The sequence below is a fragment of the Heterodontus francisci genome, chromosome X, assembly GCF_036365525.1.
Source record: "Heterodontus francisci isolate sHetFra1 chromosome X, sHetFra1.hap1, whole genome shotgun sequence".
Taxonomy (NCBI): domain Eukaryota; kingdom Metazoa; phylum Chordata; class Chondrichthyes; order Heterodontiformes; family Heterodontidae; genus Heterodontus; species Heterodontus francisci.
In genome coordinates this window covers 12,770,564-12,790,430 of record NC_090421.1, presented here as the reverse complement: position 1 = coordinate 12,790,430, position 19,867 = coordinate 12,770,564, and the positions used below count along the sequence as shown (strand labels likewise).

The window sequence follows — 19,867 nt, the reverse complement described above, 5'->3', positions numbered from 1 at the left end:
CACATACCTATAGAAACTTTTACAGTCAGTTTTTATGTTCCCCACAAGCTTGCTCTCGTACTCTATTTTCCCCTTCTTAATCAATCCCTTGGTCCTCCTTTGCTGAATTCTAAACTGCTCCCAATCCTCAGGTCTCTTGTTTTTTCTGACGAATTTGTATGCCTCTTCCTTGGATCTAATGCTATCTCTAATTGTTTATTCCTGTCTGGTGCATCTATTATATCTATTTGCGCAATTAATTCATCCACTTTATTGCGAATGCGACGCACGCCTTAAGGCTTGTCTTTTTAACATTACCTGCCCCTTCCCAATATTTTTCAGTGTCCCTGTTTGATTCTGACCCTTGATTTCTCTGCCTATCACTTTTCTTATTCCCCTTACTGTCTTTTGTTCTTGTCCTTGATCCCCCCTCCTCTGACTCCTTGCAAAGGTCCCCATCCCCCTGCCATTTTAGTTCAAACCCTCCCCAACCCCAACTCTGCTTCTCTCTCCACAGATGCTGCCAGACCTGCATTTCTTGTTTCTACCTAATTATGCCAATTATTTCATCACAAGAGGACCTCGCCTTTCCCTGACAGCCTGGAGGAGAACCTGCAGGGAGGCATCACTGAACCACAGGGCAGGACGCTGCCTGCTGCCTGCCATATGATTCACTTTGGCTCCAGGTAAAATAAATGATGTGAACTTTGGTGGTGACTTTCACTACATACAGGAGGCAGAAACATCTTGATTTAAGTAAAAGCTTCAATTTAAGTTAGTCTGAAGATATTTACATGAAAGGAAGGCTACTGATCCTTGAGGCTGCAAGCACAGAGTTAATATATCATGGTGCTCGGGGCAGTGACGGCGAGTTCCACCAATGAAAGGCCGCCTCCGCCACATGATCCCACATGTCCCCCGTGCCTGTCACCGCATGGCTAATTTACATACAAAATCACGTGGGATAGATAAGAAGGAAAACAGTTAAGGGCAGTCCCAATCAGATAGACAAAGGAGAAGGATTGTGTGGTCAGCTGTGTCAAAGGTGCAGATAGATCAAGAAACAGAGAGAAAGGTGCAGAATGACTGAAACACAGGCAGAGAGAGGAAGGCTGTGAGAAAAATAAGGACTTAGGAAATAGGAGCAGGAGTAGGCCCTCGAGCCTGCTCCGCCATTCAATACGATCATGGCTGATCTCCACTTTCCCACCCAGTCCCCATATCCCTTGATTCCCTTTGTATCCAAAAATCTATCGACCTCAGTCTTGAATATACTCAATGGCTGAACATCCACAACCCTCTGGGGTAGAGAATTCCAAAGATTCACGACCCTCTGAGTGAAAAAAATCTCTCATCATCTCAGTTCTAAATGGCTGACTTCTTATCCTGAGACTACGCCCCCTAGTTGTCTCCTACCGGGGGAAACAACCTCCCAGCATCTACCCTGTCAAGCCCTCTAAGAACTTTATGTTTCAATGAGATCACCTCTTATTCCCCTAAATTTAGTATATAGGATCATTCTACTCAATCACTCCTCATAGCACAGCCCTCTCATCTCAGAAATCAGTCTAGCGAACCTTTGTTTCACCCCCTCTAAGGCAAGTATATTCTTCCTTCAGCAAGGAGACTAAAACTGTATACAGTCCTCCAGGTTGGCTTCACTAACACCCTCTATAATTACAGCAAGACTACCTTACTCTTATACTCAAACTCCGTTGAAATAAAGTCTAACAAACCTTTTGCCTTCCTAATTGCTTGCTGTACATGCATGCTAACTTTCTGTGATTCGTGTTCAAGAGCACCCAAATCCCTCTACATATCAACATATACTGGTCTCTCATCTTTCAAAAAATATTCTGCTTTTCTATTCTTCCTGCCAGAGTGGGTAACTTCACATTTCTCCACATTATATTCTATCTGCCAACTTGTTGCCCACTCACTTTACCCTTTTCAGCCTCCTTGTGTCCTCCTCACAGCTTACTCGTTCCCATCTAACTTTGCAAACTTGGATAGAACCATAGAACCAGAAAAGGGTTACAGCACAGAAAGAGGCCATTCAGCCCATCGTGTCTGCACTGGCTGAAAAACTAGCCTCCCAATCTAAGCCCACCTTCCAGCACATTACATCACCCTCGGTCCCTTCATCTAAGTCATTGATATAGAATGTAAATAGCTGAAGCTCAAACAATGTTCCCTCTAAGGTGCTTGCGTATGTGGATGTGCAGCATTCTGGAAGGTACTGCACGGGCCACTCACAAGCTGTCACATTTAAGGTAACATGCAGGCGCGGCTGCACAATAAAAATGAAAGGTACTGAACGTTGAAATGAACGGGCTGCGCACAAAAAAAAATTAGAGGGAATATTGAGCTCAAGCATTGATCCTTGCAGCTCTGCATTGGTTACAACCTGCCATCCTGAAAAAAAATCATTTATTCTGACTCTCTGTTTTCTGTCCATTAACCAATTCTCAATCCATTCTATTACTAACAATCCCATGAGTCCTAATCTTTTGTAGCAACCTGTTGCGAGGAACCTTATTGAATGCCTTTTGAAAATCCATACATACTGCAGCCACTGGCTCCCCCTTATCTACCTTGCCGCCCTCGTAAAAGGAGCAGAACGACTGAAACATAGGCAGAGGTAGAAACATAGAGAAAGGGGCAAAGTAACTGAAACACAGAGAGTAACAGAGAAAGAAAAAACACAAGAATGCTCCTATTAGAGCAAACATATTTGCACCTTGCACTGATGTCTGAAATAAGTTGGAACCCAGGCGTGACTTAGCTCAGTCTTTGACTTGTCTTGCACATCGCCTAGCCCTAACTTCTCCCAGTGCTGGGTGGGATTTCTGCCCACTCGCGTGTCTTTGCTGTTAACCTGTTGTATTTCCCTCTGGGATCCTCTTATTAGTTGTGCAAAGCAGGTGCAGTAAGACCTTCCTCATTGGGTTGCCTCCCCTGGAGGAAGATTATCGAGCGGTGCTGCAATGTAAGACACTGCAGATAATTAAAGCAGAGCAGGGTTGGGGGGAGGCAGCAGCAAAAAGGCCGCCCAGTTTCCCAGACACTCCATGGGTGTATTTCTGGATGAAATTAGGGCTAAAGGGAAAGATTGCTGGAGAGTAAGGGGAGGAATCTGTATGAGACAGTGATTCAGGCCAGGCGGCAGAGGCAGCGAGTGCAGTCTCCACCCTCAGAAGAACTGCCACACAGGGCAGGAAGTGGTTCACGGGGTCGCGGATCAGGGGTGGGAGTGGGGGAGTGGTGGTTTGGTCAAGATAGGTCAAGGTGCTGTTGCCAATTCCCACTTTGTGCCAATGATTGAGGCTTCACTCATCTCCTTCCCTCTCATGCTCTTCCTGTGCCATCCCTGGGTCACAGGAAAAATGACAATGCAGCTGCAGGTCTCATTATCATGGGTATCCATGCACTCATATGGGTGTAGAGAAGAACCCATTGCGACTCGCATTCTTTTAACATCATGTTCTTTCCTCACCAAAAAAAAGGGCTGGAAGCAAAACAATACTAGAGAACTGCAACTGGGGCAGGAACATGAACTGCTGAAAGCCCTGAATCCACACAAACAGGAATCTCTGCAGATAATAAGCAGGCAGATAGCGAGGTTGGGGCCAAGGTGGCAATGGAGAAGGTTCATAAAGGCATGGAGGGGATCATCATATGTAGCGTCAGCTTCTTGTGCATCCTCAAAGTATTGCAATGCCCTTACAATCAGCTGCTGTTTCTTCAAGGATATCACTGCAGGAGTTCCTCAGGGTAGTGTCCGAGGCCCAACCATCTTCAGCTGCTTCATCAATGACCTTCCTTCAATCATAAGGTCAGAAGTGGGGATGTTTGCTGATGATTGCACAGTGTTCAGTTCCATTTGTGATTCCTCAGATACTGAAGTAGTCCATGCCCACGTGCAGCAAGACCTGGACAATATCCAGGCTTGGGCTGATAAGTGGCAAGTAACATTCGCGCCATACAAGTGCCAGGCAATGACCATCTCCAACAAGAGAGAATCTAACCATCTCCCCTTGAGGTTCAATGACATTACCATCACTGAATCCCCCACTATCAACATCCTGAGGGTCACACTGACCCGAGACTTAACTGGACCAGCCACATAAATACTGTGGCTGCAAGAGCAGGTCGGGGGTTGGGAATTCTGCGGTGAGTAACTCACCTCCTGACTCCCCAAAGCCTGTCCACCATCGGCAAGGCACAAGTCAGGAGTGTGATGGAATACTGTCCATTTGCCTGGATGGGTGCAGCTCCAACAACAGTCAGGAAGCTCAACATCATCCAGGACAAAGCAGTCCAATTGATCGACACCCCATCCACCACCTTAAACATTCACTCCCTTCACCACCAGTGCACAGTGGCAGCAGTGTGTACCATCTACAAGATTCATTGTAGCAACTCACCAAGGCTCCTTCGACAGCACCTTCCAAACCCACGACCTCTACCAACTAGAAGGGCAAGGGCAGCAGATGCATGAGAACACCACCACCTGCAAGTTCCCTTCCAAGTCACACACCATCGTGACTTGGAAATATATCAGCCATTCCTTCACTGTCACTGGGTCAAAATCCTGTAACTCCCTTCCTGATAGCACTGTGGGTATACCTACACCAAATTAATTGCAGCTTACCACCACCTTCTCAAGGACAATTAGGGTTGGGCAACAAATGCTGGCCTTTCCAGTGATGCTCATATCCCATGAAAGAATCAAAAAAGTCACTGTGTGCTGAGTGAAACCAGCTCTTCTATTTTTCACATCTTACTGGGTGTATTGAGTGAGGTCAACTGATGATCACTTCCAGATCTGCAGCACCTACTACTCTCACATACTCCAGCACCAGCCCAGAGGCACCCACTCAAGAGAGAGTATTTAGTGAATCAGGAGACTTATCATTGTGCAAGATATGAGGATCTGAGGATGAGGAAGAGGGGGAGAGTGCCATTCCTCCATGGTGGGGGTGAAATAATTGCCAATGGCTGAGGAGCCTAGGGACTCAGATCTTAGGGGCCCAGCCTCCAAAGAGCTATGATTATAGAGTGTAGCTCCCATGTGCAGGCAATAGAGACTGTTTCAACATGTATGGTTGAAATGATGGACAAATAGGAGGACTCTTCTACACACATCTGTAATACATTACAGGTAGCTTCTCATGACGTGCAGAACACCCTGGAAGGAGTGACAGTACTGGAGATTTCTACTGCAAGGAGGCATCAGAAGGACCTTTCTGTCTTCCAGAGTGGCAGATAATATGCCTTCACTTGTCTCACTACCACCTCCTTTTGCCTTGCATCTTCATCGCTTTTGTCATTTAATCTCTCCTGTCTTCCACCTTATTGCAGACCTTCCCTTTTGTTCTTCCTCACATCCCTACCCACCCAAATGACCCTCCTTTCCCTGCCTCTTGCTTAAACCTGGTACAACCCTAACTTTTTCCAGTTCTGATGAAAAGTCATCAACCTAAAATGTTAACTTTGTTTCTCTCTCCACAAATGGTGCCAGACCTACTGAGTATTTCCAGCATTTTCTGTTTTTATGGCCGACAACCCAATTGCAGATGATGCTTTGAGGCTCAGCTTGAATACAGGAACAGGAGTAGGCCATTCAGCCCCTCAAACCTGCTCTACCATTCAAGTGGGTCACCATTGGCATGTTAGCTGTGGCTCAGTGAGTAGCACTCTCACCTCAGTTGTCAGTTGAAGTCCCACTCCAGAGACCTGAGCACATAATCTAGGTCGGCACCCCAGTGCACGACTGAGGGAGTGCTGCACTGTTGAAGGGGCTGCCCTTTGGATAAGATGTCAAACTGAGACCCAATCTGCTATCGCAGATCAGATGGATATAAATGATCCCATGACACTGTTTCAATAGTAGAGCAGGGGAGATGCCCCTGGTGTCCTGACCAATATTTATCCCTCCATCACTAAAAGCAGATTATCTGGTCATTATCACATTGCTGTTTGTGGGAGCTTGCTGTGCACAAGTTGCCTGCTGTGTTTTCCACATTATAACAGTGACTACACTTCAAGATTACTTCATTGGCTATAAAGTGCTTGGGGGTGCCCTGACATTGTGAAAGGTGCTATAGAAATGCAAGTCTTTCTTTTCCTCATAGCTGATCCATATCTTTACTCCATCTACCCAGCTTGGGTTCATATCCCTTCATACCCTTACCGAACAAACATCTATCAATCTCAGGTTTGAAATTTTCAATTGACTCCCAGTTTCAACAGCTTTTTGGGGGGAAGAATTCCAGATTTCCATGACCCTCTGTGTGAAGAAGTGCTTCCTGACATCGCACCTGAATGGCCTGGCTCTAATTTTAAGGTTATGCCTCCTTGTTCTGGACTCCCCCCATTGGAGGAAATAGTTTCTCCTCATTTCCCCGAACAAATCCCTTAATCATCTCAAATACCTCAATTCGATCACCTCTTAATCTTCTATATTCATGGGAATCGAAATCCAGTCTATGCAAGCTGGCCTCATCATTTAACCCTTTTAGCCCTAGTTTCATTCTGGTGAATCTGTGCTGCACCATTTCCACAAGGCCAATGTATCCTTCCTGCAGTGCCTAGAACTGACTGCAGTATTCCAGCTGGGGTCGCACCAGAGCTCTGTTGAGCTGTAGCACAACACTTTCAAAGGGCTTCCAAGACCTGATTGGGACTATTTGTTCTGTGATGACATCAACCAGTAGCACCTCAGAGCCTGTGCCCAGCTCCAGTGGGCTGCAAGGGGTGGGCACAGATGTTGCTGTCTCTCGGAGAGTGGCAATGAGCCAGCTTCCTTAAGGTCCCCTCCAATGCTTCCACAAGAGGGAGCATAGGCCCACACCTCATGACACTGCAAGAGAAAGTCTGTGGACACTGTGCCTCTAGGACAGCTACTTCACTGAGACATGAGTCAGCTCAAGTCTCTACGGCTCCAGAGAAAACATCCCAACCACCCTTCACTGAACCTCAGCTCAGTCTGGCAGCACCTCACAGGGGCAGTAGATTAAGAACTAGAACAAGTAAATTTGCTTGCACAAAGGGTAGGCATAGAAAGATCGGGTGTATGGATTTGATGGCACCTTTTTGTAACCGCTCCTTTTTGTAACTGCTTTTCTGTCTACAGAATCCTTACTGGAGTCATAAGCCACAATCGCCGATCAGCCATGCTGAGAGTCATGAAATCTGGTATGGTAGACTGACACATAATGAAAGCATTATAATATCTTCTTGGGTAATGGGCATCAGTGTGTAGGATAGGGTGATTGCAATCACACACTAGCTGCACATTGATGGAATGAAAGCTCTTCCTGTTCATCAAATTAAGGGGTTCTCATAAGGAGATTTGAATGCCACATGCATTCAATTGCTCCTTTCGCCTATACACATTGGGAAGGATATTGTCAGAAAAAACCCTATATGCCAAATGGGAAATATTAATTTCAATGGTTGGAAATTTACCTTAGGCTTTTAATGAAAAAAAACCCTACAAGTAACTTTTTAAAAAAACAGCAGCCAAGATGGCCACTGCCATTTACATCTGAAATACTAGGAGCTAGGACAAGAAGCCCAGCCAGGACAATGGCTTGCTCTAAGTGATTGAATTATCTAGAATGGCTTCATTAGCATGAAAGTCAAGACCATCCCCACCCACTGACTTTGAAAGAGACAACCCCCTCCAAGTATGAATGGGAACCTTGAATTTCATTAGAAGATTCCAGAAAAACCTTATTCAAAACAAAGGGGGTTGAGAAGAACCAAGTGACCGCCTGTTCATCTCTGAAGAAACAAGTTTTGTTACACAGACAAGCAGACAGGCAGTAACTGAGTGTACAGCAGCACAGAAGGCTGCCACTCCCCTGTCTCTCTCTCTCTCCAGAAAATATCAAGTGAAAACCATCTGTGACTGGGGGAACCCTCCAAGCCTACAGACCGCTACAGCCAGCAACCAGGGGAAGAGAGCCAACTACAAATTCTGCCTTCAGGAAAATCCTGAGCACAGCAAGCCAGCCAAAATACACTTTGAACAACCAAAAACGTCAAGAATACAGCTTCCGCCAAGGACTACTGGATCATCCACTTTACAGACTGAGTTGAAGTTCCATTTATTCTGGACTTTAATCCAACCACCAAATCTATTTTCCCTCCTGTAATCTACTTGTGTGCGTGTGATTCTCACGTGAATGTGTGCATGAATGTGTCGCATATTTTTAGTATTTTTAAATCGGGTTAGAGTGTTAAGTATAATAAACTTACCTCTTTCTTGTTTAAACTCAAGAAAACCTGTCCGATTGGTTCTTTCGCAATCACAGTAAAGGAAAAAGGTAAAACACTCACTGAGGTGGTAAGCACAACCACTGTTTAAAAGGAATAAACCCTGTTGCGGTCAAATAAGAGGAAAGGCAAGAGGGGAGCCTGAGACCCTTTCCTCACCTGGCCGTAATATGAATTGTACAGCCCTCCTGAACAGACCATCAGTGACCTTCTTGATATAGTGGTGATCTGCTGCCTGACTAATATGACAAAGGTCAACTGACACTGCCTGGATGGATCCAGTGGCAGTGGGGTCTTTGACTGGTACAGACAATGCTGTTCTCCAGGTGGGAGTGGGCTGCAGATCTTCAGCCAGCTGCTGACATATCTCCCCTGGATATGGGATGCACATTAATTAGAAGTATTGACATCCAGAGAAATGTAATGAAGACCATCTTAGTCCGTAAATCCTGATGAATGGGTATTTATGTGCAGGGAAGAGGTGCCACTGACACCTCGATCTTAAAAGCCTCCCGTCTGATTTCTTCCATGTCCCCAATCTCCCTAGCCTTCAGAAACGGAAGAAGAGAGAGATTGCCATTGGAAAATTCATGTACCCAGTCCACTGTATACTCTCTACAGAGCTGACGAAACAGAATAGAGAACATCTTGATAGAACCTCCAGAGCAGACAAAGTAACACCACCCTTCAGGTGGTAGCAATCAAAATGGTCTCCTCAATGCAGTATCTGTCTCGGAAATAGCACCTTGCAACTCATCATTGGTCATCTGTCATCAGAGCTTTGGTGACTGTTCTCCAAACCTTTTTATTCAACATGCGTGATTGGTTCGCTCTTCTGTGGGGATCTCAGGATCTTGTACTTAATTCAAGTGAACTCTCTATTTGTGTCCATGTTTTGGTGAAACTGGCTCCGCTTTTGATCTGAAGGAATGATCAACAAGTTTCAGCCTTTTGTGCTGAATTGCTGTTGCTATTCTGTCTACGTTACTCACTGGGAATGTGTTTTTTCCAGCTGGCATCTTGTTTTTCTTCCAGTTTCTTCGTAAATGTTCAAGTGTCAGCACCATATATCAACACTAATTCCACTGTGTTCCTGAAAATCATAATCGTACCGTTCCGATGCAGCACCTTGCATTTCCTGACTCTATTCATTTGATTGCAAGCTGACCAAGCCTCACCTATTCCAGACTTGATGTTCTTTTCTATTGTTCTAATCCCTAATTCCAAGTATTCAAGGTTGTTGACCTCTTATACTTCATTTGGCAAAGTTTTCAATTCTCTCGTTTATTCAATATTTAGCACCATACATTTACTTTCTCTCCATTAATTTGGAGATGAACTTGTGTTGCTTCTTTTTACATCTTCTTTAATATCTTCTGTCGGCCTTCTACTGCATCACTGCAGAGATCAATGTCATCTGCAAAGATGGAAGTCTTTCATCTCTCTTGCTGGACATGTCCAACTCCTTTCTGTCTGGATGGTAAAACTATTGCTTTCTTTAGAGTTTACTGCTTCACTCATTATGTAGACTAGCATGGGGTGCCAGTCTATCTTCTTGAAGAATGCTTGCTTTAATTTAAATCAAGGCTCTGTCCTACTGCTGTGGTATTGTCAACCATCACTGAGCTGATCACAATGAATATATTTAGAATTTTGTACGCCATCACTGTCTGCGTTTCTCTCTCTGCCTGTGTTTCTATCTTTCTGTCTCTTTCTTGCTATGTTTCTCTCTGTCAACTCTCTAACTGCTGTCGATGATTTGTGCTTCTTCTGTGATTTCTGCCAACTCTTTCCTTTTTGTTCAGCTCCTGGCTTTGACACCAATACTCTCTGTCATTAAGATCGTAGGAGCACAGGAACTGGATTAGGTCATTCAGCCTCTTGAGCCTCTGCTGCTATTTAATTAGGTCATGGCATATCTATAACTTAACTCCATTTACCAGCCTTTGCTCCATATCCAGTGATGTGCTTACCTAACAAAGTTCTTTCGATCTCGGTCTTGAAAATGTCAATTGACCGAACATCCACAGCTTTTTGCAGGAAGAGAATTCCACATTTTCAGATTTCTGCTACCCTTTTTGTGAAAAGGAGCTGCCTGAGTGAAGTCTTAACAGCCTAGCTCTAATTTTTGGATTATGTCCCCTTCTTCTGGATTCCCCACCAGGGATACTTGTTTCTCTGCATTTACCCTACTGAATCCCTTAATCATTTTAAACACTTTGAACACATCACCCCTCAACCTTCTAAACTCAAGGGAAAAACAAGTCTGATTCATACAATCTATCCTCATAATTTAACCCTTTTAGCCCAGGCAGCATTCTGGTAAATCAGTGCTGCATCCCCTCAAAGGCCAATATATCCATCCTGAGGAAGGAAACACAATATTCCAGATGGTGTTTGATCAAACCTCTTTACAACTGAAGCATAACTTTCATCCTTTTGTATTCCAATCCCCTTGAGATAAAATGCCACATTCCATTAGCCCTTTTGATTATTTTGTGTGCCTGGCCACTGGTTGGTTGGCATCCTTCCATCTATGAAAGATGATGGACACACAGCAAACAATCCATTTAAGTGGGGTGCCTTCTCTTGGTGCACCTTTGTTGATGGCTGTGAAGGCCAATCCTTGAGAGGCAGGTTCAGCTACAAGTGCCGCACCTGAAGCTGCCAAGTGACGCTGTGAGTTGTTGTTTTTGACATTGGTGCCTGTTGCCAAGCTGCTGTAGCAACTGGTCGTCATGGTAGTGCCACACCAGTCCACAGGATGTGTTACCATTTCCCTCTTTCGCCAGCTAGTGATTCCCAAGTGCGATAATCGACATTTAAGGCCTTCATGTCACGCTTTCAAGCATCCTTGAAGCGGAGCTTTGGGTGCCCCACTGGCCCTGGCTACCTCACCATACAGAAGGTCCTTGGGCATGCAACCATCTCCCATCCCGCAGATGTTTCCGATCCACCAAATCCGCCTCTGTTTGATTAGTGCCACCACACTTGGCCTTTGAGAGGACTGCCACTATCTTTTAGTGAAAAATGTACCTGGATACCTAAATCCTTTGCTCCTTCACAGTTCCCAGTCTCTCACCATTAAGAAAGTATTCCGATTTGTCTTTCTCAGATCCAAAGGGGATGACCGCATACATTCCCACATTGAATTCTATCTGCTATTACTTTTTCCACTCACTTAATCTATGTTCCTTTGTAACCCCTGCTCCCATCAACACACCATACTACGCCTCTAACTTTGTATTTTCCATAACCTTGTAAAGGGAAGTCTCTATTCTCATCCAAGTTATTAATATATATTGTGAAAAGCTGAGGCCCCAGTTTCCTTTGGATTACACCACTTGCTACATCTCACCAGTAGGAAGTTACCATTCCCTCGTCTCTGTTTTCTGCAACTCAGTTGATTATGTTCTAATTTGGAGTTGTGTTATTTATAAAAACAGCGGAGCAGATCAAGGGGAGAAGCAATTCTAAGAATAGTATTGATCCTCTTCCATTACTGTGAGTTAACTGGTACAACAATGTCGATTTTATTCAGTTTTATAAGCGTCGATAAGGTGCGGACTGGGGTTTTGAAACAGGAAGTCACAAGCCTCTGCAGTACTGCGGTAGTACACAGTTCTAAAGGGATTGGAAGATTTTAGTGAAGGGTTTAATTTTTTTTTTGCTCCGTGGTTCAACGTATTTTACATTCCAGCTCAAGGAGAAAAAAAGCGAGAGATTGAAGCCCACGCAGATCAGGCAACAAGGTATTGAGTCTGTTTGGAATTAAAACTGTTCTACCCGCATGGAGAATTTCAGTTTTGAAAACTGTGGTTACCAAGTGTAATTAATTGTGTGCGTTGCTCCTCGTTCTGCCTGGACTAACTCATCTGTTTTTTTACATGATAAATTTATATGATGCTGAAATATTCCGAATGTAAGAACATTCGTGTGCAATGAATCTTTGAAGTTATAAGGAAGCACTTTCCCTGCTTCTGGAGATTTTTTTAAAATTCGAAGTTATGGTTTGCAAAATTGACTCCACGTATGGGTCTGTTTACTTGTCGGTCTAGGGTCTGGAGAGATGTATGTTCCACGGCACTGCCTTCCCGAGTCTCCGAGCTCTTGACCCAAGGTACGGTGACAGTCCTCCGAAAGAGCAAGTGAGCAGGGCAAGTTGCCGGGGCTGCTCCTGTTAATCTGCAAAGCAACTGGTCGCAGAGGAGCAGCAGTTAGCGAGGACGTGGGGCAATCCGAACCAACTTTCATTCATATGGCACCTTTCACGTCCTCGGGACGTGCCACTTAAACCCACATAGAATTATAGAATGGTTACAGCACAGCAGGAGGCCATTCGGCCCATTGTGTCTGAGCCAGCTCTCTGCAAGAGCAACTCTGCTCGTCCCATTCCCCCCACCCTTTCCCTGTAGCCCTGCAAATTTTCTCTCTTCGGCTGCTTATCCAATTCCCTTTTGAAAGTCCCGATTGAATCTGCCTCCACCTCAGTGCATTCCAGATCCTAACCCCTCCCTGTTGAGGGGAAAAGGTTTTTTTCTTTTGCCATTCACCTTTAAATTGGTGCCCTCTGGTTCTCGACTCTTCTGCGACTGGGAACAATTTCTCTCTATCTACTGTCTAGACCACTTGTGATTTTGAACACTTCTATCAAATCTCCCCTCTCGAGCTTTCTAAGGAGATCAACACCCGCTTCTTCAATCTTTCTTTGTAATTGAAGTCCTTCATCCTAGGAACCATTCTCTTAAATCGTTTCTGCACCCTCTCGAAAGCCTTCATATTTTTAATGCGTGGTATCTGTAGCTGTGCACATGTATCGCCAGAGAATCACTTGCAATGGCTTCTCTTCCTGTAAATATCTTGTGGGTGTGGTACTGTTCTGAATTGTCTGTTACTGTGAGCTGTACAGTTGTTTGGCTACAAAAGTGCAAATAATGTGTGGTATCCAGAATTAGACAATACTTCAGTTGAGGCCGAACCAGTGTTTTGTAAAGATTAATTGTAGCTTCCTTGTTTATGTACTCAATGCCTCTATTTATAAAGCCCAGGATCCTGTATGTCTTTTAACCAGTTTCTGAAACTGCCCCTGCCTAATTTAGTGATTTGTGGACATATACCCCCAGATCCCTCTGCTCCTCCGCTCCTTTAGAATTGTACCCTTTATTTTATGTTGCCCCTCCTTTTCTTCCTCCCAAAATGTATCACTTCACACTTCTCTCCGTTACATTTTATCTGCCACATGTCTGCCCATCCCACCAGCCTGTTGTATGTCCTCTTGAAGTCTATCACTGTCCTCTTCACAGTTTACACTACTTCCAAGTTTAGTCACCTGCAAATTTTGAAATTGTGCCCTGTACTCCCAAGTCCAGTTATTAATATATATCAAGAAAAGCAGTGATCCAGTACTGACTCCTGGAGAAGGCTACTATATAACTTCCTCCAGTCTGAAAAACAACTGTTCACAACTTCTGTTTCCAGTCACTTAACCAACTTTTTAACTATGTTGTCACTTTTCCTTCTGGCCTCTTCTGACTCAGACTAGTCATGAGACCGATAAAATCCTGCACTCTTAACTGATTGAATAACTGACAGGCATTAACTGAGATGATACAGAAATTGAATGGGAGTAAAATCGACAAACTCCTTCCTCCATTTTTTGAAACCTCCACAAAAGTGATATTTAATTACCTTTGTAGCACTGTGGCTAAGCCTGTGTGTTAAATTCCTGTCTGCTATTCATACAATCACTTATCAAATGTGTTTAGTTTAGTTTAGAGATACAGCACTGAAACAGGCCCTTCGGCCCACCGAGTCCGTGCCGACCATCAACCACCCATTTTATACTAATCCTACACTAATCCCATATTCCTACCACATCCCCACCTGTCCCTATATTTCCCTACCACCTACCTATACTAGGAGCAATTTATAATGGCAAATTTACCTAATAACGTGCAAGTCTTTGGCATGTGGGAGGAAACCGGAGCACCCGGAGGAAACCCACGCAGACACAGGGAGAACTTGCAAACTCCACACAGGCAGTACCCGGAATTGAACCCGGGTCGCTGGAGCTGTGATGCTAACCACTGCGCCGCCCCAAGAAAGTGTCTCTGTAGCTGTGCACATGTATCGTCAGAGAATCACTTGCAATGGCTCCTCTTCCTGCAAATATCTTGTGGGTGTGGTACTATTCTGAATTGTCTGTTACTATGAGCTGTACAGTTGTTTGGCTACAAAAGTGCAAATAAACTGATCAAATAACACAGAAAAGAGCATTAGGCTTGGTTGAGCCTGGTATGGCTTGCTGACTCAAGTGCCATTTCTGCAATGAAAAGTTTTCTCATCTCTGTAATCTCCTCCAACCCCACAGCCCTCTAAGATCACTGCTCTCAAGAGGCCAGAATTAAAGGAGTGCAGGTATCTTGGAGCACTATGGGGCTGGAGCAGATTAGAGATAGGGAGGGGCAAGACCATGGAGGGATTTCAAAACAAAGATGAGAATTTTAAAATCAATATTATGCTTAACCAGGAGCCAATGTAGGTCAGCAAGCACAGGTGTGATCGGGGAACAGGTCTTGGTGCAAGTTAAGACATGGGCAGCAGAGTTTTGGATGACTTTAAGTTTATGGAGGGTTTGAGTTTAGGGTGACCAACCAGGAATGTGTTGGAGTAGTCCAGTCTAGAGGTAACAAAGGCATGAATGAGAGTTTCAGCAGCAGATGAGGTAAGCTGGGTGAATTCAGGTTAAGTTCCGGAGGTTTAAAAATAAGCAGTCTTGGCACCAGTGCCAATATGTGGTCATAAGCTCATCTCGGGGTCAAATGTGACACCAAGGTTGCAAACAGGCTGGTTTAGTCTCAACTGCTGCCAGGGAGAGGGATGGAGTCAGTAGCCAGGGAATGGAATTTGGAGTGTGGACTGGAAACAATGGCTTTGGTCTTCCCAATATTTAATTGGAGGAAATTTCTGCTGTTCCAGTACTGGATGTCAGAGAAGCAGTCTGATAAGTTAGAGACAGTGGAAGAGTCGAGGTGGTGGTGAAGTAGAGCTGGGTGTTGTCAGCATACAAATAACACTGCTTTCAGATGGTGTCGTCAAGGGGTATCATATAGATGAGAAATAGGAGGGGGGACAAGGATTGATCCTTGGGGGTCATCAGAGGTAACAGTGCAGGAGCATGAAGAGAAGCCATTGCAAGTGATTCTCTGGCTATGATTAGATAGATAAGAATGGAACCAGTTGAGAGTAGTCCCACCCAGAGGAGAGGTGTTGGAGGAGGATGTTGTGGTCAAAGGCTATAGGTGGGTTGAGAACAATGAGGAGGGAAAGTTTACCTTTCAGTCACATAGGATGTCATTAGTGACTTTAAGCGCCATTTCAGCACTGCGCCAGGGGAGAGATTCAAACATGGAGTTCTAGGAAAGATGGGCATGGGTTTGAGGTGACATGTTAAAGAACTCTGAAAAGGAAAGGGAGGTTGGAGATGGGGCAGTGGTTTGCAAGGATTGTGCAGTCAAGGGCTGGACTTTTTTGAGAACGGTGATGATGGTAAACTTGAAGGAGAGGGCTAATACCTGAAGAGAGAACTGTAAACATTAGTTAACATGGGGACAAGGAGGGGAAGTTGAATGGGAAGTTCAGTTGGTCAAGGGAGCAGAATGTGGTAAACTGAAATGCAACTTCCTCCTTTGTATTCCAGCTCCTTTGAGCATTCCATTAGCCAAGTTTATGACCTTTTCTACACGTCAATAAAGCTTAGATATGAAGCAAAACTTTCATTTATCTTTAGAAAGCATCTCAAACTAGGAGACAGAGTGAGACATAGTCATATACCATCTCATTTGCATTTAATTACAGCTACAACACTGGCATCTACCCGGCAAAGTGGAAAATTGCCCAGGTATGTCCTGTACACAAAGCAGGACAAGTCCAACTCGGCCAATTACCGCCCCATCAGTCTACTCTCAATCATCAGTAAAGTGATGGAAGGTGTCATCAACAGTGCCATCAAGCAGCACTTGCTTAGCAATAACCTGCTCAGTGATGCTCAGTTTGGGTTCCGCCAGGGCCACTCAGCTCCTGACCTCATTACAGCCTTGGTTCAAACATGGACAAAAGAGCTGAACTCAAGAGGTGAGGTGAGAGTGACTGCCCTGGACATCAAGGCAGCATTTGACCGAGTGTGGCATCAAGGAGCCCTAGCAAAACTGAAGTTAGTGGGAATTGTGGGGGGGGGGGTGGGGGGAGGGAAAACTCTCCACTGGTTGGAGTTCTACCTACTGCGAAGAAAGATGGTTGTGGTTGTTGGAGGTCAATCATCTGAGCTGCAGGAGTTCCTCAGAGTAGTGTCGAGGCCCAACCATCTTCAGCTGCTTCATAGTCAGAGTTATACAGCACCGAAACAGGCCCTTCGGCCCATCGTGTCTGTGCTGGCCATCAAGCACCTAACTATTCTAATCCCATTTTCCAGCACTTGGCCCACAGCCTTGTATGCTCTGGTGTTTCAAGTGCTCATCTAAATACCAAAATGTTGAGGGTTCCTGCCTCTACCACCTCTTCAGGCAGTGTTCCAGATTCTAACCACCCTCTAGGTGAAAAAAAATTTCCTCAAATCCCCTCTAAACCTCCTGCCCCTTTCCTTAAATCTATGCCCCCTGGTTATTGACACCATTTGTTACAGGTTTCACTACAGCCTATCATGTCTGTGCTCGATCCAAGATTCCTACTTCTTGCTCCTTTCCTATTTGCCGAGTGTTCAATTCCCTGTAAATTGCTGCTCCAATGGAAAACTTCTTTTACTCAACTCTTATTATACCAATTGTAACTTTGCACATGGAGGAAGATATGGGAGGGTGGAATCCTGTTTTGAAGTGAAGTACCACCCGAGCCTGATTTTTTGGCTCGGGGCTTGTTCCACATCTTATGGCAGGGTCCTGGCAGGATTCCTGTTGTCAAGGGGGTGACCCACAAGTGAGGACCTTCTGGTGCAGATGCTGCTATAGCATCAAAAGAGAAGGCAAGGGACCTTTTTAAAGGAGCAGAAGTGCCTCAAAGGTCAGTAAGAAGGCCTCGGCTGAGACTAAGGCCTGGAGCAGGCGAGTGCCTCAGGCTGAGCTGATGGCCACTGTAAGGCTCTCTCTTTCAATTGGCAGGATCTGTGGGCCTTTTCACCCTCATCCCCAGTGCCTATGGCCATTGTTTACAAGGCATCACCAGGAAGTGGTGGTAACTGGGGAGGGTGTGGAGAGAAGGGAATGTTCACTGGCTGTCTTAGGCTGCACCCTCCCCTGCTGCCATTTTGCGTGAGACAGGTGGGAAAGGGGTTACCAGCAGCATTTCCAGTAGGGAACAAAGGAGAGAAAGTCCAGTCATGGGTTATGACATGGCAAGGGATCTCACTGCCCAAATGTTCCAACATTCCAATATTGCCACGAGGACAGGCAATATGAGCTAAATTATATAGTTTTAAATTGGGTGCAGGAACAGAGACACGGGGGTGTATGTACGCGAATCTTTGAAGGTGGCAGACAAGTCGTGAAGGCTGTTAAAAGGGCATTATAGAATCCCTAGCTTTATAAATAGAGGCATCGAGTACAAAGTCATTCTAAACCTTGGTTCAGCCTCCGTTGCAATATTCAATTCTAGGCACCACACTTTAGGAAGGATCTCAAGCAGGTGCAGAAGAGATTTACTAGAATGGTACTTTCCACCCCACCAGTCTCCACATCCAAAGGATCGCCCTCTGCCATTTCCGCCACCTCTAGCATGATGCCCCCACCAAACGCATCTTCCCCCTTCCCTCCCCTGAGTATTCCGAAGGGATTGTTCCCTCTGTGACACCCTGGCCCACTCCTCCATCACTCCTGACACCTCATCCCTTTCCCACGGCACCTTCCCATGCAATTGCAGGAGTTGTAATACTTGCCCTTTTACTTCCCCTCTCCTCACCATCCAAGGCCCCAAACATTCCTTCCAGGTGAAGCAGCGATTTACATGTACTTCCTTCAGTTTAGTATACTGTATTTGCTGCTCACAATGTGGTCGCCTCTACACTGGGGAGACCAAATGCAGATTGGGTGATCACTTTGCTGAACACCTGCACCTGGTCCACAAGCATTTCTGGCTGTTTGCCATTTTAACTCACCCCCCTGCTCTCATGCCCACATTTTCTGTCCTAGGCCTGCTGCAGTGTTCCAGTGAACATCAATGCAAGCTCGAGGAACAGCACCTCATCTTCCGATTAGGCACTCTACAGCCTGCCGGACTAAACATTGAGTTCAACAATTAGAGCATGACTGCCTTTTTAAAATTTTTTGAACCATGTGCCTGTCTTAAACTTGTTTTTGCTTTCAAACAGAGCTGTTCAATTTTTCTGCCATTGACACTCTCTCTGCACTAATGCTTTGTAGTTTACTACAACTATTAGCACTCCCTTTACCTTTGTTCCGTGACATCTCTGCCATTTAACTCTCCTGCCCTCTGCCCTATCACACACCTTCCCTTTTGTTCTTCCCCCTCCCCCTTTTCACTTTCACATTTCTAACCTTTGCCAGTTCTAATGAAGGGCCACAGACCTGAAACGTTAACTCTGTTTCTCCCCCACAGATGCTGCCAGATCTGCTGAGTATTTCCAGAACTTTGTGTTTATATTCCAGATTTCCAGCATCTGCAGTATTGCTTTTATTTTACTAGAATGGTACTGGGGATTAGGGACTTCAGTTATGTGGAGAAACTGGGACTACTTCTCCTGAGAGCAGAGAAGGTGAAGGGAAGATTTAACAAGTGTACAAAATCCATGAAGGCTTTGAAAGAGTAAATAAAAGTTGTTTCCAGTGGTAGAAGGGTCAGTAACCAGAGGTCACAAAGGTTATTGGCGAAAGAACCAGAGGTGAAATGAGGGGGAAAATTTAGTTATGATCAGAAATGTGCTGCTTGAAAGGGCAGTGGAAGCAGATTCAATAACCACTTTCAAAAGGGAATTGGATAAATACTTAAAAGGGAAAAGTTTGCTAGGTTTTCGGGAAAGGGTGGGCAAGTGGGACTAATTAGTAGCTCTTTAACAGAGCTAGCACAGACACGATGGGTCAAATGGCTTCATTCTGTGCTGTGCTAGCTCTTTTAAAGAGCAATCAAATTAGTTTAGTCTTGGAGTTAATTCCTTTAGTCTTGCCTTAATCGTGGCAAAAGGGTTGAGCATTTTGCATATTTGTCTGCAGCAGCTTGCAGTCAAAAAAGACAAATCCAATACATGTTAATCAACTCGTAAAGACAGATAGAACTTGCATTTCTGTAACCTCTTTCACAATCTCAAAACATTCCAAAGTACTTTATAGTTTATGAAGTACCTAATGAAGTGTAATCACTGCTGTAGTGTAGGGAAACACTTTGGTTGGGAATTTCCTCAGAGTTTCTATCAGAAATGGTAGGATGCAGTATTAGATATGAATGTCCAATATGTTTCAGTTGTCTTGGTATTTAAATACAAATACATTAAAACCTTTTGATAAAAATGCCAGGCAAAGGAATTTCGTAGACATCGGCCAGGAGTTTCCTCAGAGCTGCTCCAGTTCCAATTATGTTACTTTGTCATAATTGTGGGGAA

The 19,867-nt window shown here is 44.8% G+C and overlaps 2 protein-coding genes across 5 annotated transcripts in view; one reads left to right on the top strand and one right to left on the bottom strand.

Moving 5' to 3' along the window:
- The window catches only part of slc26a10 (solute carrier family 26 member 10), a 249,493-nt gene that overhangs the window by 34,193 nt on the left and 195,433 nt on the right, over positions 1–19,867 (bottom strand). The gene's annotated exons all lie outside the window — the stretch shown is intronic.
- The window catches only part of LOC137358586 (beta-1,4 N-acetylgalactosaminyltransferase 1-like), a 110,183-nt gene continuing 90,946 nt past the window's right edge, over positions 631–19,867 (top strand). For 2 of the 4 annotated variants that reach the window (XM_068024597.1, XM_068024596.1), the window contains exons 1-3: positions 631–665; positions 7,118–7,179; positions 11,966–12,017. In XM_068024597.1, the coding sequence (XP_067880698.1) occupies positions 646–665; positions 7,118–7,179; positions 11,966–12,017 (134 nt within the window). In that variant the 5' untranslated portion in view covers positions 631–645. Of the gene's footprint in view, positions 666–7,117; positions 7,180–11,606; positions 11,770–11,965; positions 12,018–19,867 lie in introns of those variants that run through there. The other 2 variants (XM_068024598.1, XM_068024599.1) reach the window with 2 other exon arrangements.